A 23,786-nucleotide genomic window follows, 5' to 3' on the forward strand; every position below is an offset into this window, starting at 1 on the left:
GAGGAAGTCAAAGACATTGGTCAAAAATGTGTCTCAACAAGGTGGGTGTGTACCCTTAAAGAATCCTTAACTGGAATAGTGCCTAAAGCACGTCTAGTGGCTAGAGGTTTTGAGGAGCTGGCTGCTAAAGAACTCCCAAAAGAGTCACCGACATGCGCCTCAGTCACTCAGATTGCTGATGACAGTGATCTGCCAGAAAAAATGGAAACTTAATTCCATAGACATCAAATCTGCATTTTTGCAGGGAACAGAGCTGTCAAGGGACATTCACATCCGACCTCCGCCCGAAGCTAAAAGCGAAGGAACACTGTGGAAACTAAAAAAGTGTGTGTATGGACTGGCAGATGCATCACTCTACTGGTACAACAAAGTCGAGGCAACAATGCTGAATACAGGTGGAAAAATGTCACAAGTGGACCCTGCAGTCTTCTATTGGCTTGATCAAGACTGCAATGTGACTGGAGTACTTGCCTGTCATGTTGATGACTTTATCTGGGGTGGCTCACAGACCTTTGCTACAACTGTGATTCCAAACCTCAAAGCTGTTTTCCAGGTCGGCCGTGAAGAGCATGATAATTTTTGTTATGTTGGCATAGAGTTTATTACAGTTGATGGAACAATACTGATGCAACAGGAGAGCTATATCAAGAATCTTCAACCCATCCACATGGATTCTTCAAGAGCCGTACAAAGGAATTCCCCTCTCTGTGGAATTGAAGCTGATCAATTGAGGTCGAAGATTCTATGGGTTGCTAGACAGAGTAGACCTGATGTGATGTTTGATGTTTGCAACTTGGCATCTAACACGCCATTGTACAAACCATTCATGAGGCAAACAAAGTTGTTCGTAAACTGAAATCACAACAAGTGACTTTAAAGTTTCAGCATGTTGGAAAAGATGACTCTTTGAAACTAGTTGTCTTCAGTGATGCTTCGCTAGGGAACCTTACAGATGGAGGCACACAAGGTGGACATCTAATCGTGTTAATGGGTGAAGGAGGAAGATTCTCACCTATCTGTTGGCAGTCAAAAAGGATCAGAAGGGTTGTCCGAAGCACACTTGCTGGAGAAACACTTGCTCTTGCGGATGGAATTGACAATGCGATCTTTCTTGCAACTCTGTTCTCAGAGCTTACCACTGGTGAGACAAAACGGCACATTCTACCTGTAGTTTGTCACTGACAACTACTCATTAGTTGATGCTGTGAAGTCAACCAAGAGAAAAGACTTCGTCTTGAGATTAGCAGCATCAAGGAACTTATTCAAGCACAGAGAATCCAGCGGATTCTGTGGTCGACCACAAAGGAACAGCTTGCTGACTGTCTGACTAAAAAAGGAGCATCCAGTCTTGTGCTCCTACAGGCTCTCAGTAATGGAAAGTGGCAGCTTGAGTAATACAAATAAAAACGGTCACACAACCCATTTGTAATGGGGATCTTGAATAATACTTGGACCTTTAATTATGTTGTTGATGTTTTATTTGTCTTTAAAGAAAAGGGGGAGATTGTTAAGTTCATGTTTTAAGTATCCCTATACTTCTGTTATTACGGGGCTATCACTGAGTCAAGAGTGCGCCTGCACATGAGGGGAGTTCGTTGATGGACCTGGCCTTGAGTGTAATGGCTACTTGTAGTGTGTTCATATAGTATAGTAAACTTTGTTAAACTGGAACCTTGTCGTTGTGTCATTTCGAATTAACAGTTCCTAGAGTATACAAGATTTTTCTCCAGCCAAGCCTCAACACAATTGATTCAAACAAATCAACTAACTATGATCTTCAATCTAGAATGGGGACTTCATCATTACTAGTCTACTAGTTGTCTCTTCTTCCTGACAATGAGTTATGCCTAATATGGCAATATATATTATTTTTCCAAAATGTATTGTTGACTTACATCTCAAAGCCAAGCATGCAAGAAGCCATGACCTGGTGCACACATTTCTGTCCTCAGTTTGATTGAAGGCCTCCATCTGAATTTTTGCCTTGTAACTGATTGCTTCGAGTAAGAGAGAAGGAACATCACATGATGAAGATGCGCTAGCTACTAGTTTAATTAAAGCTATACAATATCTAATTGTTACAAAGAATGGATGTATGGGCTACATTTATGAGATACTTGCATTTACTTACCTTATCAAGCTTGGGGATGGTACAAATGTATCACTCAAAAAAGTGTTCAGAGTAAGTGCACCACAAACTTTTTTCCAGGGTGTTGATGCATCCTCTTCCCAATACAGCCTCTTCCAACACCACGGGTAGGGGGAGAGTATCCATCTGCAAAAGTAAAAGTTTGCTTTGATGTCAAGTCAGCTCATATTGTTGCTACCTTAGCTGTTGTGCTAGCTAACATGCTACTGAACAGTGACACTAGCATATTGGCATGCATATTATTGGTATTAGCTAAAAGACAGCAACTTAACACCTACAAATATCAGTGTTTTAACCTGTTTGGGGTGCAGCCCGACACCGGTACACTTATGACAACATCCAGCTCAAGTGCAGGGCGCGAAATTCAAAAGATATTTTTTAAAAATATTTAACTTTCACACATTAACAAGTCCAATACAGCATATGAAAGGTACACATCTTGTGAATCCAGCCAACATGTCCGATTTTTAAAATGTTTTACAGGGAAGACACTATGTAAATCTATTAGTTAACCACGTTAGCAAAAGACACCACTTTTCGTACTCCATCAGTTTCTATCACAAATTCGACCAAATAAATATATAAATAGCCACTAACCAAGAAACAACTTCATCAGATGACAGTCTGATAACATATTTATTGTATAGCATATGTTTTGTTCGAAAAATTTGCATATTTCAGGTATAAATCATAGTTTACATTTCAGCTACAATCAGAAATTGCACCGAAAGCAGCCATAATATTTACAGACACCAACGTCAAATACCTAATTACTCATCATAAAACATTTCTGAAAAATACATAGTGTACAGCAATTGAAAGACAGGCATCTTGTGATTCCAGACAATATTTCCGATTTATCAAGTGTTTTACAGCGAAAACACAATATAGCGTTATATTAGCGTAGCCACAATAGCCAGAAACACTTGGGCGCCGACGACCAGTTCACATGCACGACAGATATTAGAAATAGCATCATAAAATGTTTCTTACTTTTGGTGATCTTCCGTCAGAATGTTGGACAAGGTGTCCTTTGTCCAGAACAGTCGTTGTTTGGATCTGGAACGGCAAATTTCCCTCTTGATTTAGCATGGGCACTTGCCAAGTGGCACGGATCTCTCCAACGTCAACAAAGTCAGAGAACGGAACACGGCTAAATCCCGAAAAAATTTAAATAATCTGATTAAACTATATTGAAAAAACATACTTTACGATGATATGGTCACATGTATCAAATAAAATCTAAACCGGAGATGTTAGTCGTCCATAACGACAGCTAAACAGAAGGCAAATCCATGTCCCCTTTCGCGCGCTCCAGAAACAGGAAATGGACGGTCACGTCATACAAAGAGCTTTAATTCCACCTCAGACCAAGATAAACATGAAATTTCTTCTCTCACCGCCTCTTGACAACCAGGGGAAGGTGTATGAAGTGTACGTAGACTCTTACGTGTCATGCCCATGTATAGGCAGGAAGTTGAACAGAGCATCGATTTCTGACATTCCACTTCCTGGTCAGGAAATGTGCTGCAGAATGAGTTCTGTTTCACTCAGAGAAATAATTCAAACGGTTTTAGAAACTAGAGAGTGTTTTCTATCCAATAGTAATAATAATATGCATATTGTACGAGCAAGAATTGAGTACGAGGCCGTTTGAAATGGGCACGATTTAACTGGCTACTCAATACTGCCCCTTGCAGCCATAAGAAGTTAAGCAAATCATTAGTGAGTTAGCTAGCTATCACATACATTTTGCAACATTTTGTATTCTTATTTTTCAAATTTTTTTGTATTGTTGAGGAACCTGCAAAAATGCATTTTGTTGGACGATGTATACTTGGGGACGGTACAAATGTATGCCCACATACGTATCTTTACATACTACTAATAACATTTGAAACTTGAAATATGTTAACACTAGCTAGCCAGTTAGTGGTGGTGACAGATTGATACAGCAACAGAAAGTGTTGCACTCTATCCCATAAAACATGGCATTGCTAGCCACGTATTAATTAGCTAACACAATTTAAGAGTTGTTTGGAAGTTGAATAACTTGGACAACTTCGGTAGGTAGCTATATAGCTAGCTTGGTTTGCATTTTCCAACAGATTTTTCTTCTCCACCTGACCTGGTTGTTAACAGTTACTGGTTTTCAAACTCGTGATCACAAGAAATGGCTTCTGGTAATGTTTCCTGCTAGTGGCAATAAATATTTTTGCCACGTGTGCCCCAGATTCACGACTAGTGGCATACATTTGCAAACTTCTGCCGACATTTTGTTGCACACTATTTATACTGAACAAAAATATAAACTCAACATGTAAAGTGTTTCATGAGGAGAAATAAAAGATGTCAGAAATGTTCCTTACACAAATTGCACATTAACAAGTTAAACCATCCACCTGACTGGTGTGGCATATGAAGAAGCAATATTACAAAGACGGACGAGTTACAGAAGGACAGGGTGCTCCATGGTGGGGTTATGGTATGGGGCAGGCATAAGCCACGGACAACAATTGCAAACACAATTTGCATTTTATCAATGGCAGTTTTAATGCACAGAGATAACGTGACAAGATCCTGAGGCTCATTGTTGTGCCATTCATCCGCCGCCATCATCTCATGTTGCAGCATGATAATGCACAGCCCCATGTTGCAAGGATCTGTACGCAATTCCTAGAAGCTGAACATGTTCGTTCTTCCATGGCCTGCATACTCACCAGACATGTCACACACTGCGCATGTTTGGGATGCTCTGGATTGACGTGTACGAAAGCGTTCTCCAGTTCCCCCCAATATCCAGCAACTTCGCACAGCCTTTGAAGCTGAGTGGTACAATATTACACAGGCCATAATCAACTATATGTGAAGATGTTGCACTGCATGAGGTCACACCAGATACTGACTGGTTTTCTGATCCATACTCTTACCTTCTTTTTTTTTTTAAGGTATCTGTGACCAACAGATGCATATCTGTATTCCCAGTCATATGAAATCCATAGAGTTATGAATATGAATTTATTTCAATTGACTGATTTCCTTATATGAACTGAAATTGTTGCATGTTGCACTTATATTTTTCAGTGTAGTTTGTAGCAAATTTGCAAGAACAAATACTCTGGATTTGAGAGGTTGGGGGGATTTAAGCTGTCAAGATTACCAGGACGGTGTTCAAAGACTGTGGTTTAGTAGCAAAACAAGGTGCTCTCAAATAGGCCTCCCCGCCAGAGAGCGGGGTTCAAACCCCATAATGACGAAGCAAAAGCAGTTATTTAAAAAAAACTAACAGAAATACCTTATTTACACAAGTATTCAGACCCTTTGCTATGAGACTTGAAATAGACCTCCGGTGCAGCCTGTTTCCATTGATCATCCTTGATGTTTCTACAACTTGATTGGAGTTCACCTGTGGTACAGTCAATTGATTGGACAGGTACACAGCTGTCTGTATAAGGTCCCACAGTTGACAGTGCATGTCAGAGCAAAAACCAAGCCATGAGGTCAAAGGAATTGTCCTTGGAGGTCCAAGACCGGATTGTGTCGAGGCGCAGGTCTGGGTAAGGGTACCAAAAAATGTCTGCAGCATTGAAGGTCCCCAAGAACACAGTGGCATCCCTCATTCTTAAATGGAAGAAGAGTCGAACCACCAAGACTCTTCCTAGAGCTGGCCGCCTGGCCAAACTGAGCAATCGGGGGAGAAGGGCCTCGGTGAGGGAGGTAACCAAGAACCCAATGGTCACTCTGACAGAGCTCCAGAGTTCCTCTGTGGATATGGTTGTCCTTCTGGAAGGTTCTCCCATCTCTGAAGTACTCCACCCATCAGGCCTTTATGGTAAAGTGGCCAGACCGAAGCCACTCCTCAGTAAAAGGCACATGACAGCCTGCTTGGAGTTTGCCAAAAGGCACCTAAAGGACTCTGACCATGAGAAACAAGATTCTTTGGTCTGATGAAACCAAGATTGAACTATTTGGCCTGAATGCCAAGCGTCATGTCTGGAGGAAACCTGGCACCATCCTTACGGGGAAGCAGCATGTTTTTCAGGGACTGGGAGACAAGTCAGGATCGAGGCAAGGATGAACAGAGCAAAGTACTCTGAGATCCTTGATGAAAATCTGCTCCAGAGCACTCAGGACCTCATCCTGAGGCGAAGGTTCACCTTCCAACAGGACAACAACCCTAAGCACACAGCCAAGAAAATGTAGGAGTGGTAGTACAGAGTAAAGGCTCTGAATACTTATGTAAATGTGATTATAAAATTATTTTTGTAATTATATTTTTAAATAATAATTAGCACAAAATAATTACCTGATTTTGCTTTTGTCATTATGGAGTATTGTGTGTAGATTGATGAGAAGAAGAAAAAAAACATTTAATCCATTTTAGAATAAGAATATATACACTCCCGTTCAAAAGTTTGGGGTCACTTTGAAATGTCCTTGTCCATAAAAATAACATCAAACTGATCAGAAATACGGTGTAGACATTGTTAATGTTGTCTCCACATCAACAGTGAAGAGGCGACTCCGGGATGCTGGCCTTCTAGGCAGAGTTGCAAAGAAAAAGCCATATATCAGACTGGCCAATGAAAAGCAAAGATTAAGATGGGCAAAAGAACACAGACACTGGTTATGAGGTACTCTGCCTAGAAGGCCAGCATCCCGGAGTCGCCTCTTCACTGTTGACGTTGAGACTGGTGTTTTGCGTGTACTACTTAATGAAGCTGCCAGTTGAGGACTTGTGAGGTGTCTGTTTCTCAAACTAGACACTAATGTACTTGTCCTCATGCTCAGTTGTACACCGAGGCCTCCCATTCCTTTCTATTCTGGTTAGAGCCAGTTTGCGTTCTGTGAAGCGAATAGTACACAGCGTTATACGAAATGTTCAGTTTCTTGGCAATTTCTCACTTGGAATAGCCTTCATTTCTCAGAACAAGAATAGACTGAGTTTCAGAAGAAAGTCTTAGTTTTTGGACATTATGAGCCTGTAATCGAACACACAAATGCTGATGCTCCAGATACTCAACTAGTCTAAAGGCCAGGTTATTGCTGATTTAATCAGCACAACAGTTTTCAGATGTGCTAACATAATTGCAAAAGGGTTTTCTAATGATCAATTAGCCTTTTTAAAATGATAAACTTGGATTAGCGAACACAACGTGCCATTGGAACACAGGAGTGATGGTTGCTGGTAATGGGCCTCTGTACGCCTATGTAGATATTTCGTAAAAAATGTGCCGTTTCCAGCTACAATAGTCATTTACCAAAAAAAATGCTTTTCTCTCAAAAACAACGACTTTTCTAAGTGACCCCAAACTTTTGTGTGTGTGGTGTACCAATTGAAACTTGGACACACCTACTCATTCAATGGTTTTTCTAGTGTAATAATAATAGTGAAGACATCATACTAAGAGAATAACACATGGAATCATGTAGTAACCAAAAAGTGTTAAACAAATCAAAATGCATTTAATATTTGAGATTCTTAAAAGTAGCCACCCTTTACCTTGATGAAAGCTTTGCACACTCTTGGCAGTCTCTCAACCAGCTTCATGAAGTAGTCACCTGGAATGCATTTCAATTAACAGGTGTGCCTTAAGTTCATTTGTGGAATTTCTTTCCTCAATGCGTTTGAACCAATCAGTTGTGTTGTGACAAGGTAGGTTTGGTATACAGAATATCTCCCTATTTGGTTTAAGAACAAGTCCATATTATGGCAAGAACAGCTCAAACAAGCAAAGAGAAACGACAGTCCATCATTACTTTTAAGACATGAAGGTCAATCAATCCCGAAGATTTCAAGAATCTGTGAAGTTACTTGGATTTTTACGAAGAAATCTTTGAAAGACAGGGTCCTGAAAAAGGGAAGTTTCTTTTTTTGCTGAGTTGATTTTTTGCTGAGTTGAGTTGTCCATTTTAAAGTGTTTTAACATTCATTAAAATGTTGATGATAGTATGATTAACTAAAGAAAATATACATTTTCATCAAGTGTTTGACCTTTTTTAATGTGTACTTTTTTGAAAATAATAATAATAATGTACCAGAATACCAACAAATCTCAATGTATAGGTAGAGGCAAAAATGTAATTTCAGTTTGCAGTGCCTGGCCTAAATTGTAATTAACAGGCTCAGTTTCCAAGCTGTTTTTTTGTTGTCTTTTTCACCTACCTCCCACACACCATATGATCATGCTTTCGTATCACAGCAAGGACAAGCCAGTTTAGGCAGTGTTTTGTGGGTGTGGAACATTTAGTGTTTTAGTTAAATGATCGTTAGTTGATTGTCTTTAGGAAAGAACCTGTACCAACCTTCCTCTTAAAACTGCCAATTATTCTGTTCTAAATGTATGTGCCATTCCCCTACTAAACTAACTGAAATGGGGAGGGACTACCCGGACTTGTTAACATCCACTGAAGTAGTTTGCGAGATTACAATATAGCTGCAGTAGTTGCCTTGGTAACCAAACAAACAGACTTGCTAGTTTAGCTAACCAAAATATCAGTCCTAGTTTGCTATTATGAACATCTACTTCAACAATGCCAATGTTTTCATTTTGACTTTTGCATTAAAAAACAGCTCAAACATTGAACATGTAACAATGAACTATAGCCATTGAATTCTACCATGCTGATATACCATGCATTATAGGGAAAAAATGCACACTCTCGAATGCCATTCAAGCCCATCAGAAACGAGTATTCAACAATACCCATGGTGTAATTAAGCAATAAGGCCCGAGGGAGTGTGGTATATGGGCAATATATCACGGCCAAGGGCTGTTCTTGTGCAGGATGCAACACAGAGTACCTGGAAACAGTCCTTAGCCGTTGTAAATTGCCCATATACCACAAACTCCGAGGTGCCTTATTGCTATTATAATATTGTTACCAACGTAATTTGAAGAGTAAAAATACATGTTTTGTCATACCCATGGTATACGATCTGATATCCCACAGCCTTTTAACCAATCAGCATTTCGTTTATAATGATTAATATTGACCCCTTATGACCCTGGTGTGATCAGCCTTTTGTGTTTGAACCTCCAGAGGGGTGCTCCTCATGGACAACTCCAGCTATGGGATTGAGCCGCTGGTGTCTTCCTCGGACTTCCAGCACCTAGTGTACCGGCTGGAGGACGTGGTGTCGGAGCCGCTGGTGTGTGGCACTCCACACACGGAACAACTAGCCCCATCTGAACAGGACCACTCAGCGCATCACACCCACTCTGACACACACAAACAGCCTGTCAGCCACCTCCTCAGGGTGAGTTACCACAGGGTGTATGTGTGCGTGCTGAGTGTGCCTGTGCCTTCGTGCTGATTTATCTGCTTATGGTACTGTATGTGCTTTCTCTCCCTTCAGAGAAAGCGGGCAGTGCTGCTCCAGCCACACTATGTAGAGCTGCTCCTGGTGGTGGATAATGAGAGGGTGAGTGAATGTCCAACGACTGATAAACCTAGACTGTGTTTTATACATAATTTAAAATCTCTTCCCTCAACAGTACATTTTGGAAAGCAGTGGATGTGGTTGTGTTTAAAGCGGTTTTGATTGAGAAGTGTTTTTTAAAATTCCAATTCTTAAACCACAAAACGGTCTTGAGTGACAACAAATCTGTTCAATTAGCTTATTCGCTTTCCATACACCCACTCGCCCAAGCTCCGGTCGCCATATTGGACTGCAGTAACACATACTTGTTTTTTCGGGCTGTCTTAATCAATACAGTGTAAAACAAAACCATTTTTTTAATTATTATTTTTATGGAAGAACGATTTCAGTGTAAACTTATTAAACTACTCAAATCTGACAAATTATGTAGATAAGATAATGTACCTATATACACTACCGTTCAAAAGTTTGGGGTCACTTAGAAATGTCCTTGTTTTGAAAGAAAAGCAACAACAAAAAATGTCCATTAACATAACATCAAATTGATCAGAAATACAGTTTAGACATTGTTATTGTTGTAAATGCCTATTGTAGCTGGAAACGGCTGATTTTTGAATGGAATATCTACATAGGCATACAGAGGCCCATTATCAGCAACCATCACTCCTGTGTTCCAATGGCATGTTGTGTTAACTAATCAAAGTTTAAAAAAAATAAAGGCTAATTGATCATTAGAAAACCGTTTGCATTTATATTAGCTCAGCTGAAAACTGTTGTCCTGATTAAAGAAGCAATAAAACTGGCCTTCTTTAGACTAGTTGAGAATCTGGAGCATCAGCATTTGTGTGTTCGATTACAGGCTCAAAATGGCCAGAAACAAATAACTTTCTTCTGTAACTTGTCCGTCTATTCTTGTTCTGAAGGCTATTCCATGCAAGAAATTGCCAAGAAACTGAAGATCTCGTATAACGCTGTGTACTATTCCCTTCACAGAACAGCGCAAACTGGCTCTAACCAGAATAGAAAGAGGAGTGGGAGGCCCCGGTGCACAACTGAGCAAGAGGACAAGTACATTAGTGTCTAGTTTGAGAAACAGACGCCTCACAAGTCCTCAACAGGCAGCTTCATTAAATATTACCCGCAAAACACCAGTCTCAACGTCAACAGTGAAGAGGTTACTCCGGGATGTTGGCCTTCTAGGCAGAGTTCCTCTGTCCAGTGTCTGTGTTCTTTTGCCCATTTTAATCTTCGCTATTTATTGGCCAGTCTGAGATACGGCTCCTCTTTCTAATCTGGTTAGAGCCATTTTGCTCTGTTCTGTGAAGGGGGTAGTACACAGCGTTGTACGAGATCTGTGTTTAAAAATAAATACATAAACAATAATAAAATGTCCCTTTTTCAGGACCCTGTCTTTCAAAGATAATTTGTAAAAATCCAAATAACTTCACAGATCTTCATTGTATAGGGTTTAAACACTGTTTCCCATGCTTGTTCAATGAACCATAAACAATTAATGAACATGCACCTGTGAAACGGTCGTTAAGACACTAACAGCTTACAGACTCATGGTCCGTAACTAATGCAAACGTCTCAGTTATGAAAACTTAGGACACTAAAGAGGCCTTTCTACTGACTCTGAAAAACACCAAAAGAAAGATTACCAGGGTCCCTGCTCATCTGCGTGAACGTGCCTTAGGCATGCTGCAAGGAGGCATGAGGACTGCAAGTGCGGCCAGGGCAATAATTTGCCATGTCTGTACTGTAAGATGCCTAAAACAGCGCTACAGGGAGATATGACGGACAGCTGATCATCCTCGCAGTGGCAGACCACGTGTAACAACACCTGCACAGGATCACTACATCCGAACATCACACCTGCGGGACAGGTACAGGATGGCAACAACAACTGCCCGAGTTACACCAGGAACGCACAATCCCTCCATCGGTGCTCAGACTGTCCACCATAGGCTGAGAGAGTCTGGACTGAGGGCTTGTAGGCCTGTTGTAAGGCAGGTCCTCACCAGACGTCATCGGCAACAACGTAGCCTATGGGCACACACCCACCGTCGCTGGACCAGACAGGACTGGCAAAAAGTGCTCTTCACTGACGAGTTGCGGTTTTGTCTCACCAGGGGTGATGGTTGGAGTCACGCTTATCGTCGAAGGAATGAGCGTTACACCGAGGCCTGTACTCTGGAGCGGGATCGATTTGGAGGTGGAGGGTCCGTCATGGTCTGGGGCGGTGTGTCACAGCATCATCGGACTGAGCTTGTTGTCATTGCAGGCAATCTCAACTCTGTGCGTTACAGGGAAGACATCCTCCTCCCTCATGTGGTACACTTCCTGCAGGCTCATCCTGACATGACCCTCCAGCAGGACAGTGCCACCCGCCATACTGCTCGTTCTGTGCGTGATTTCCAGCAAGACAGGAATGTCAGTGTTCTGCCATGGCCATCAAAGAGCCCGGATCTCAATCCCACTTAGCACGTCTGGGACCTGTTGGATTGGAGGGTGAGGGCTAGGGCCATTCCCCCCAGAAATGTCTGGGAACTTGCAGGTGCCTGGGTGGAAGAGTAGGGTAACATCTCACAGCAAGACCTGGCAAATCTGGTGCTGTCCATGAGGACTGAACTTGTTCTCAGTTGCTGAATCTTATGTTCATACAAATATTTACACGTGTTAAGTTTGCTGAAAATAAACGCAGTTGACAGTGAGGACGTTTCTTTTTTTGCTGAATTTATTTGAGAACTATCACCAAAATTAAAGCTAGACGGGGAGAATTTAAAATGTTTGCGCATCAGAACACAGCATTAGCCATGACAAAATGCATAAAATTGCATAAAATCTTTCTCTCGACTCCAAGGCACAATATGTAGAATTGCAGGCATTTCGCTTTAAAACTGCAACATTTTCTCTCAGCTCCATGGAGAAATGTGTAACATTTCAGTCAATTGGCTTAAAAATGCGAGCATTTCTCAACTTCGCTAAGGTGGGGGCCTTAAGTTTTCTTGCCAAGGGCCCGGACCGAATTCAGTTGCAGCGACTGGCTGACCGCACCCATTACCACCTAATCCCATTTTTGATCAAGAAAAAACCTTTGATCTTTTCATTTCTTGATGGCCTGTGTGAAATCTAGCCTGGGTACCAGACCTATTTTTGCTATCATTCCACTCTTTGCCATATACCAAAGATATGACAAGGAGTGGCATGGTTGCACAAACATGATGCCCAGGCTAGTTGAAATCTCCATTGGGCTTAAGAACTTTTGGCCCAGTCTGTTTTTAAACTTTTTGAATGAGGCCTTCAGGATACTCTAGCCAATGCTCACTTCTGTCCTTTCCCTCTACAGTTCACCTACATGCACAGGAATGAGACTGCAGTGCGAGACGAGATGATTCATCTTGCAAACTACATTGACAGTGTAAGTATACAAAAAAGTATGCATACTACAAGTGCTCAATCAGGGTCAAATACCCTACGACACAGTATGGTATGAGTTGCAGTCAGCGTTTGCAATACCAAACAAGACAATTCCAAGAATATACACCAATGATTTCTTCATAGATTGTGTTTAGAGTTTAGATGCAACATTTTCATATTGCATAGGATTTGTGCATAGTGCAAAATGTACTATAAACCTCACTATAATCTGGCAGTGTGATTGAAACATTTCTTTAACAATCTGCATTATAAAGAGGGCCTTTATGTATTTTTTTTTAACTATTAAGTTTAATAAATGCTAGTATAGTAAAAAATTGCCTCATTTTAATTCTTCATCACACTACGAGATAAAGGTTAACAGTTATTGTGTCTTTGGCATCATTAAAGTGAAGACTGTTATTTTATCAAGTAAATTCTCTAATTATTATTACGTGATTAAACTAATCATGTAAAAGTAATTAACTAGAGTCAGGGCACGAAGGAAAATATTCAGATTAAAGTTATAATTTTCCTAATATAACTTCAGATATTTTAATATCTGATCAATTAGTCTTCAATTAATGAATTATTCTTTACCTCACGTTAGTCTCATTCCAAACGTCATAAATTGTTGGTTTTCTGCACGAACCCAGCCTTTACTATGAATCATCCATACATCAATTGTCTTAATCATATATTTACTAACTGAATAACAGAAATGCAAAAACAAACAGTAGATATGGTTACAAGGAAATGATAGGGGAGGTTCCCTAGTGGGCTTAGCCCATATGACGGCTTGGTAGACAAAAGGAAGTGGGTGTGGACTGAGAAGAGCGGGTAAGACGAGTCACTACACAGTTGATAATTATTAATTCAAATGCTAATCCTTTGCACATGAACGCTCACTCATTCGGGAATCATTGCAATCAATATATATTTACGCTCAGTGTGCCATCAGAGATCTCTGTTGGAATCGTCCGTCTTTCTGTTGGAAAGTTCATCCGCTCGTCTCCATCTGCTTCCAATAAGTATTCTGTGGTAAGAATGGATACTTCAGTCCCATTCAGAAATGTTCTTATACAATAGATGTTTCGGCGGTTGTCGGTCTTCGCATTCCATGGTACATAATTCCTAGCTGCAGACTAGTAATTAGTATCGAAGATTTGCTCTTATTCTGTCGGTATCGATAGTCTGAGTTGTACCATTTCCACCAGTGTAGCCAATGCTCCACGTGGTTTGGTTAGGAATTCAACAACCATTACAACCTTAGCTTTTACTGAAGTTTTTTGTGGTCTCTACTCAAACCTTCGCCCCCTCAGCTTACCGAGGTACGCATGGTCTAAAGAGGATTTCTTCAGGTGGGGGTTTTATTCGGAACAGTAGATAATGTCTGTGCTCATGGGGCGGGCCAATGACTTAGTTAAACTTTAAAGGGAATACAATTCTCTCACATTAACGGTTTAAAATCACGTTACATAATTTCACAAATAGCTTAATCTTTACTCATTCATTTTATACAATAATTAGATGCAAACCTCATAACGGAGGCTCCTGTATAAACAGAGTTATGGTAATGTGGCTGTATCGTTTTCCATGAGGTCACAACATGAAACAAAACGGACCGGTCGTCTTCTCCACCGACCGTTTACACATTCTCCAAAACATGGATATTGTTCAGTTCTCAAGTTCTGTGATGTAGAAGTTCTACTGTGAAACTCTCTCTCTCTATACTGCCTGGCCCTGAGGAGAGTCTCCTCCAGGAATCTACGACCAGAGATAACAGAACCTGGGTAGGAGGGAGAGAGAAGGGGAGGGTACTCACTATACCCAAAGAGGGCCACGTCATGACACAGTATTTTTAGCACGAAAATGACACCCTAGATGTGTCTATAGATCTCAATTTGTGACGTTCTTCCCATTTCTCTGTAATATACAGATGTACGTGGAGCTAAACATCCGTGTGGTGTTGGTGGGCCTGTACATCTGGGCCAACGGGAACCCCATCAGCATGGAGGGCAGCGCCGGGGAGGTGCTCAGCCGCTTTGTCCAGTGGAGGGAGAAGGAGCTGGTGCCACGGCGACGCCACGACAGCGCCCAGCTCATTCTGTGAGTCCCTGTACAGTTTTGCATCATATGAGGCACTATACATCATCATAGTTTTTGCTCTCCTGAAAGTGCTTCAACTTAATGTGAGCGGACCAAGTAATTGGGCGTCACTCTAAAGCGGGAAGGTGGAACAAACGAGTCAGGAGTAGGTTTTCTTGATTGAACAAAGTTCTATATTGAGGGCATTTGGTCAACACAAACATTCCAACATAATCAATGAAAATCTCCAAAGGAAAAAACATACATCTTCTTCTCCAGATCAAACAGGAACACAATACGATTGTCTTTAAACTACAACAAAAGTCACGGGATTGTCACCGTCTTAATGGTTCTTCATAGATCGCTCCTCTGTCTCGGTGGCCATCTTCCAGAGATAGTTCTCCCCCCCCCTTCTGCTGGTTCCATACTCTCTCTTATAGGGGAAGGAGAATATCTCATTAGTAGTGTCAGCTGTGCTCAATTGCCTCTGGTTACCTTGTCTCCCATGCCTTGTTGGGCTACCATCCGTGAGCCCAGCCTGCCCTCTGGTGGTCCTTCCACATACCTTCCCCCTCAGGACCGAACCGGAGGGTCGGGCGCCAGACGCACCGTCTTGGTCGCGTCGGGACAGCGCGTCTGCATTCCCGTTCCTCGATCCGGCCCTGTGGATGACATGGAAAGAGAATGGTTGTAAAGACAAAAACCATCTGGCTATTCTGTTGTTACTGTTTCTCTTACCAGCCATCCACGTGAGGGGCGCATGGTCCGTAACTAATGCAAACCTCCGACCCAGTAGGTAGTACCGGAGATAATCGAGGGCCCACTTAATGGCTAAGGCCTCTTTCTTTACGGTAGCATACCTCTGTTCCCGATCGCTGAGCTTCCTACTTATGAAGAGAATCGGCTTCTCTGCTTCGCCTTTACCCTGAGCTAGTACGGCCCCGAGCCCCGTATCCGAGGCGTCGACCTGCACAATGAACTCTTGTGAGAAGTCCGGAGCCTGTAGGACGGGATCAGAACACAGGCCATCTTTTAGCAATTGAAAGGCCTCTTCCGTCTCGTCTTTCCACTCTACCTGGTTTGGCAAGTTTTTCTTGATGAGGTTTGTGAGGGGATTGGCAATGGTTGCATATCCCGGGATAAAACGGCGATAATATCCCGTTATCCCTAAGAAGGCCCGAACGTCCCGCTTGGTTCGGGGTCGCGGCCAGTCCAGAATTGCCCTGGTCTTCTCTGCCTGTGGGTGTATTTTCCCATTCCCCACGGTGTACCCCAGGTATTCCGCTTCGGACAGACCCAGGCAGCATTTATTTGGATTGGCCGTCAACCCTGTGGCTTCCAAACTCACGAGCACCGCCCGTAATCGCAGGAGGTGACTATCCCAGTCCTCGCTGTGGATAACCACATTGTCTATGTACGCCGCTGCATACTCTTGATGGGGCCGTAGAATGGCATCCATGAGGCGTTGGAAAGTTGCAGCGGCACCATGCAGTCCGAAGGGCATCCTCACATACTGGAAAAGCCCCTTTGGTGTGGCGAAGGCAGTCTTTGGGCGATCCTCCGGAGCCACCGGCACTTGCCAATATCCCTTCGTCAAATCCAGGGTGGTGATGAACTTGGCCTTTCCTAAGCGCTCCAAGAGTTCATCCACGCGGGGCATGGGATACGCATCGAATGTAGAGATGGCATTCACGGCCCTAAAGTTGTTGCAGAGTCTCATACTACCATCGGATTTGGGGACCAGGACTATGGGACTGGACCACTCACTCGTCGATGGCTCGATCACACCCATCTTCAACATCTCCCTTACCTCGTTCTTAGCGATGACTCGGCGAGCCTCAGGAATCCTGTAAGGGCGGATATGCACCTTCTTGCCGGGTTCAGTGTGGATATGGTGAAACAGGACATCTGTTGTCCTGGGAATGGAGAGAATATTCGACCGAAGTTCATAATCAGCTTGTCTAGCTGTCTTGACTGCTCCGGCAGGAGAGTTTGACCACGGCGCACCTGTGGTAGAGCCTCCTCTTTTCCTTTTCCCTCCAGGGCCATCAAAGCCACCTCCTCCTCTCTTCCATGGTACGCCTTCAACAGGTTTATGTGATAGAGTTGGACCTTCTTCCTTCTATCAGGTTGCTTGATGAGGTAATTGACCGGTGAGACCCTTTTCATTACCTCGTAGGGCCCCCTCCACTGTGCCAGCAAGCGATGTTCGGCCGTGGGCACGAGCACCATCACTTTCTCTCCCACGGTGAACTCACGGGGGGTCGCGGACTTATCATAGGCCCGGCCTTGGGTCCTTTGTGCCTTCTCCATATGCTCCTTGACTATGGGCCACACTGCTGACAGGCGGTCTCTCATCAGGGTAATATGTTCTATTGTGGATCGAAAGGGGCATGGTTGGGTCTCCCAGGTCTCCTTGGCTAAGTCGAGGATCCCTCGACAGGGTCTGCCATAGAGCAATTCAAACGGAGAGAATCCAGTGGATGCTTGGGGTACTTCTCGCAGGGCAAACATTAAGTGTGGGAGAAGCATGTCCCAGTTTTTCCCGTCTCGGGACACCACTCTTCTCAACATGCTTTTAATCGTTTTGTTCAAGCGTTTACACAACCCGTCTGTTTGAGGGTGGAATATGCTTGTACGTATCTGTTGAACCTGATACAACCGACACAAGTCCTTCATCAACCGGGACATGAATGGGGTCCCCTAATCAGTTAAGATCGTCTTGGGGAGGCCCACCCGAGAGAACATCATGAATAATTCCTTGGCAATTCCCTTTGACGACATGTTACGCAGGGATATGGCCTCCGGGAACTTGGTAGCGTAATCTATGACCACTAGGATGTACTCCTGTCCTCTGGCGGATTTTGGGAGGGGTCCTACGAGGTCCATAGCTATGCGTTCAAAGGGAGTCTCTATGATGGGGAGAGGAATCAAAGGGTTACGTAGGTGTGGCCGTGGAGCTGTACGTTGACATTGATCACACGTCCTACAATACCTGGCCACATCCCGGGTGACCCGGGGCCAATAGAATCTCTGCATGATTCTGTCAATAGTCTTGTCTCGTGCCAGGTGTCCTCCTAGGACGTGGGAATGGGCTAACTGTAGAACTGTGTCCCTGTATGGTCTAGGCACCATTAGTAATTCCTGGTTTTCCCCCCTTCGTCGTACGACCCAGTATAAGAAACCCCGCCTGATTGCATAGTAAGGAAGAGGGGGCTCACCTGATCCGTCGACGTTCCTCCTGTCGATCACCTTCACCTTCCTCATGGCCTCCCTTAGGTCTGGGTCTCTATGCTGCGAGGTGCCGAACTGTCCCTTTAATTCCTGGGGCAGATCAACCTCGGTAGAGGGATGTGGAGGTTGTTCCCCATCCCCCTCAGGGGTGACCGATGAGAATCCCTTCCAGGTTCCCTCCTCGGATGGAGCTTCAAATATATCCCTTAGCGCCTGGTTGCTCCTTCCTTCCTGTGTTGTGTATAACCCTTCACAGGTGTCTTCATCGGTGGTTTCCTGGAATATCTGTCGTAAACGTTGGGTCGCTATTTCTTCCTCTGCTGCAGAGGACGAGGACGCAGCTACGTCTCCTTGTAGGACTACTACCTCGGGCTTGGATTTTCTCTTCTTTCCTGTCCCCCTTCTTCCCGTGCATAACGTCATCTGCCGAAGCTCCTTATATAGAGGACAGTCTCTCCCGATCAATAATGGTACCTTCAGCTGGGGCACTTTCCCTGCCCTGACTGTACACCTTCCTTTTGGAGTGAGAATAGGCAGATTCACAGTGGGGTAATAGTGGGTGTCTCCATGGATACAGGATACGGCTACTTTGTCTGGTAGCAGTGTTGCGGAGGTCACCAGCCGCTCCTCTACTAACGTAACCATACTTCCCGAGTCGAGAATGGCTACCACATCTTGTCCTTCGACTCGAACTGGAATCTCTGGGGCTGGAGCTATTTCTGCTAACCAACAGTGTTGATCCTGCCCCCTCAAACCGAGATGTGTGGGGGTGGGCAGTGATGACTCTGTGACCATGGGCTCGTCCTTGCTAGGACATTGTGGGGCATAATGGTTGGGAGACTGCTGACATCAACAACAACAAACAACAAAAAAAAAAAAAAAAAATTGTATTAATCATTTTTGAGTGTAGTTATCCTTTAACCTCATAGAATACCGGGTTCATATTCAGCTTCTCTGAGTCAGAGTGCTGATCTAGGACCAGTCTTGCCTTTACAATCATAATAAGTAAGATTACATGGGCAGGGGGACCTGATCCTAGATCAGCACTCTTACTCTGAGACACTTGATGAACATGGGCCCAGGAGAGACAAAATAGTAATTTATCACTGGGTTTATTATGTCTCTCGCTACATAGTCTCTCTGTATTTTTTGTCTCTCCAGGAAGAAGAGCTTTGGGGGCACTGCTGGGATGGCCTTTGTCAGCACGGTCTGCTCGCGGAGTCACGGGGGTGGGATCAACGCAGTAAGTTGCTGTTAAGTTCATGTTTTAAGTATTCCTATATTTCTGTTATTACGGAGCTATCACTCTATCAAGTCTGCGTCTGCGCGGGAAGTCTTTCTGTTGATGGACCTAGCCTGGAGTGCGATGGCTACTTTGTAGTGTGTTCATATGGTATAGTAAACTTTGTTAAACTGGAATCTTGTCGTTGTGTCATGTCGAGTTATCATTGGTAGCAGAGGATGGCTAATAACTACAATGTGCCACGTCGCTTCGACAAGAAGAGGTCGTACGAAAGTTGGGAAAATGAACTTGGAATCTGGACACGGGTTACTAATCTGGACGCGAAAAAGCAAGCACTTGCGGTGGTATTATCGCTCGAGGGAAGAGCGAGAGATACAGCACTGGAAATATCCATTGGGGATTTAAACAAGGATGATGGTATGGGAACTTTGATCAGATCACTGGATTCTGTATTTCTTAAAGAAGAGAAAGACCGTGCCTACGAGGCATATTCAAACTTTGACAGTGTTACGAGAGATATTTCGGTTGCAATGACGGACTACATCATTGATTTCGAACAGAGGGTACAATAGGATGCGCAAGTACAACATGGTTCTCCCGGATACAGTGTTAGCCTTCAAGTTGCGAGATACTTACTGTCTATATGGTAGGGAGAAACAGTTGGCTTTGACTGCTTGTACTGTGCTGACTTTTGCATCAGACGGCACCAAAAAAATATTTTGGGTGAAAAGACGTCTGTCGCGCCAATAACAGATGGAATGCAAGTGAGTGACGCAGCATATTACACTGAGCAGCAGAGAAAAGGCGCCAACAAGTCACATTCAAGACAACCATGCAGATTTGATGTCTATGGAATTAAGTTGCCATTTTTTCTGGCAGATCACTGTCATCAGCAATCTGAGTGACTGAGGCTTAGTAGTCATTGCCCGGCACACATCCGCTGGACAAATATGGAAGGAGATCAAAATGTACTATTTGTCAAAGCACTTACCATTGGGTTAAAGACTGTCCTCATAAAAATGAACAAGTTAAACTAACAGAGGAAAATGTAAACACAGAGATAGAGCAGTGTAACATTACACCTTTTTCAAACTAATCTGCTTCTGATACTGAGATTTTTATAGTTGAATCCTTAGAATCTGCTGTGATTGATACTGCATGTACACTGACAGTGTGTGGTGCAAAATGGCTTGATAGCTATGTCAGTGAACTAAATATGAAAGAAGTACAAAATATGATTGACACACCAAGCAACAGAGCTTTCAAATTTGGAGATGGGAAAATCATCCATTCTACCAAGAGAGTTAAGATACCAGCAAAAATTGGTCAGAGTAAGTGTCACATTGAAACAGAGGTGGTTTCTACAGATATCCCCTTACTATTAAGCAAAGCTTCCCTCAAGAAGGCAGGGGCTGTACTAGACATAAAACATGACAAGGCAGTGATGTTTAAACAATCAGTGACTCTTGAACTTACTACCTCAGGCCACTATTGTGTAAACATTTTAGACAAAGACATCACACAGAGTCCATGTAAAAAATGAGAAGTACGAAACTGGAAACCAAGTGTACTGCAAACGAGTTGACTGTCAAGAGTGGAAAGGACCAGGAGTAGTCATTGGCCAAGATGGTGTGGTGATATTTGAGAGGCACGGACGCACCATTGTCCGGGTGCATCACTCAAGATTGCGGAAAGTAAATGATCAACAAGATAGAGGGGCTGCTGCTGAGAATCAGTCTCCTAATGAAAATGACAAAAAGGACACATTAACAGACACAAACCTACCAGATGTCGCATCCAATTATATGGACACTGAAGCTGACACAGGAAATGGAGCAGAGACCTTCAACCATGACACAGGTAATACTGTTGAGGGTTCAAATGAGGGAAACATTCAACAGCCACACGTGTTAAGACAACATGGTTGTTCCAATCTGAAAACTGGACAAACTGTTAAATACATGGACAGAGAAAGTGGTATTCCACATACAGCAACCGTCATTGGACGAGCAGGAAAAGCAAAAGGAAAACACCAGAACTGGTACAACTTGCAGTACTCTGAGCTAGCTACACGTTCTGGTACAACAGGGTCAGCTGACCTGTCACTTGTAGATAATCTCAGAATTGAACCAATGGAAAATCGAGAAAAACAGAATGACATTCAAATGATGATGTTCTTGAAACAAAGGACGTGTCATTTGACTCAGCTAAGCTAGATGAGCTCAGTTATTGGAGGAAAAATTGAGTGTTTGAGGAAGTCAAAGAGATTGGCCAAAAATGTGTCTCAACAAGGTGGGTGTGTACCCTTAAAGAATCCTTAACTGGAATAGTGCCTAAAGCACGTCTAGTGGCTAGAGGTTTTGAGGAGCTGGCTGCTAAAGAACTCCCAAAAGAGTCACCGACATGCGCCTCAGTCACTCAGATTGCTGATGACAGTGATCTGCCAGAAAAAATGGAAACTTAATTCCATAGACATCAAATCTGCATTTTTGCAGGGAACAGAGCTGTCAAGGGACATTCACATCCGACCTCCGCCTGAAGCTAAGAGCGAAGGAACACTGTGGAAACAAAAAAGTGTGTGTATGGCCTGGCAGATGCATCACTCTACTGGTACAACAAAGTCGAGGCAGCAATGCTGAATACAGGTGGGAAAATGTCACAAGTGGATCCTGCAGTCTTCTATTGGCTTGATCAAGACTGCAATGTGACTGGAGCACTTGCCTGTCATGTTGATGACTTTATCTGGGGTGGCTCACAGACCTTTGCTACAACTGTGATTCCACACCTCAAAGCTGTTTTCCAGGTCGGCCGTGAGGAGCATGATAACTTTTGTTATGTTGGCATAGAGTTTATTACAGTTGATGAAGCAATACTGATGCAACAGGAGAGCTATATCAAGAATCTTCAACCCATCCACATAGATTCTTCAAGAGCCGTACAAAGGAATTCCCCTCTCTGTGGAATTGAAGCTGATCAATTGAGGTCAAAGATAGAAATTGTCCTATGGGTTGCTAGACAGAGTAGACCTGATGTTTGATGGTTGCAACTTGGCATCTAACACAAAAGACGCCACTGTACAAACCATTCATGAGACAAACAAAGTTGAAATTACAACAAGTGACTTTAAAGTTTCAGCTTGTTGGAAAAGATGGCTCTTTGAAACTAGTTGTCTTCAGTGATGCTTCCCTAGGGAACCTTACAGATGGAGGCACACAAGGTGGACATCTAATCGTGTTAATGGGTGAAGGAGGAAGATTCTCACCTATCTGTTGGCAGTCAAAAAGGATCAGAAGGGTTGTCCGAAGCACACTTGCTGGAGAAACTCTTGCGGATGGAATTGACAATGCTATCTTTCTTGCAACTCTGTTCTCAGAGCTTACCACTGGTGAGACAAAACGGAACATTCTACCTGTAGTTTGTCACTGACAACTACTCATTAGTTGATGCTGTGAAGTCAACCAAGTCTGTCACAGAGAAAAGACTTCGTCTTGAGATTAGCAGCATCAAGGAACTTATTCAAGCACAGAGAATCCAGTGGATGCTGTGGTCGACCACAAAGGAACAGCTTGCTGACTGTCTGACTAAAAAAGGAGCATCCGGTCTTGTGCTACTCCAGGCTCTAAGTAATGGAAAGTGGCAGCTTGATTAATACAAATAAAACATTTGTCACACAACCCATTTGTAATGGGGAACTTGAATAATCTTGGACATTTAATTATGTTGTGTATGTTTTATCTTTAAAGAAAAGTGGGAGATATTTAAGTTCATGTTTTAATTAAGTATCACTATATTTCTGTTATTACGGGGCTATCACTCTGTCAAGAGTGCGCCTGCGCGGGAAGTCTTTCTGTTGATGGACCTAGCCTGGAGTGCGATGGCTACCTTGTAGTGTGTTCATATGGTATAGTAAACTTTGTTAAACTGGAACCTTGTCGTTGTGTCATTTCGAGTTAACAGTTGCTCCCTTGGGACTCCACTGATTACTCTCCCAAATGCATCATATCATGTAAAACACATCATCTCATACCTGTTATTTCTCTGTACTGAAAGTGCTCCATCTTGACTGCTGACATGCAACATTTTGGGGGATTGCATTAACAGTGGACTAATTAACAAAATACTAACAGATCGTTTTTGAGTGTAGTATTCCTTTAATATCCTCACCTCATACTCCGTGCATGTCTCTGCGTAGTTGCTGCTTGTTCGATAGATACTAAGCAGCCTTTCATTATATAGAAACTGACGCCTTTATTTTTTGCAGGCATCCACAA

At 43.1% G+C, this 23,786-nt stretch overlaps 1 protein-coding gene across 2 annotated transcripts in view; it reads left to right on the top strand.

Moving 5' to 3' along the window:
* The window catches only part of adam9 (ADAM metallopeptidase domain 9), a 102,999-nt gene that overhangs the window by 59,895 nt on the left and 19,318 nt on the right, over nt 1-23,786 (top strand). For both annotated transcript variants that reach the window (XM_038989760.1, XM_038989769.1), the window contains exons 6-10: nt 9,194-9,410; nt 9,510-9,575; nt 12,883-12,954; nt 14,890-15,059; nt 19,434-19,515. In XM_038989760.1, coding sequence (XP_038845688.1) covers nt 9,194-9,410; nt 9,510-9,575; nt 12,883-12,954; nt 14,890-15,059; nt 19,434-19,515 — 607 coding nt within the window. The remainder of the gene's footprint in view (nt 1-9,193; nt 9,411-9,509; nt 9,576-12,882; nt 12,955-14,889; nt 15,060-19,433; nt 19,516-23,786) is intronic.

Source organism: Salvelinus namaycush, chromosome 1 (assembly GCF_016432855.1).
Source record: "Salvelinus namaycush isolate Seneca chromosome 1, SaNama_1.0, whole genome shotgun sequence".
NCBI lineage: Eukaryota > Metazoa > Chordata > Actinopteri > Salmoniformes > Salmonidae > Salvelinus > Salvelinus namaycush.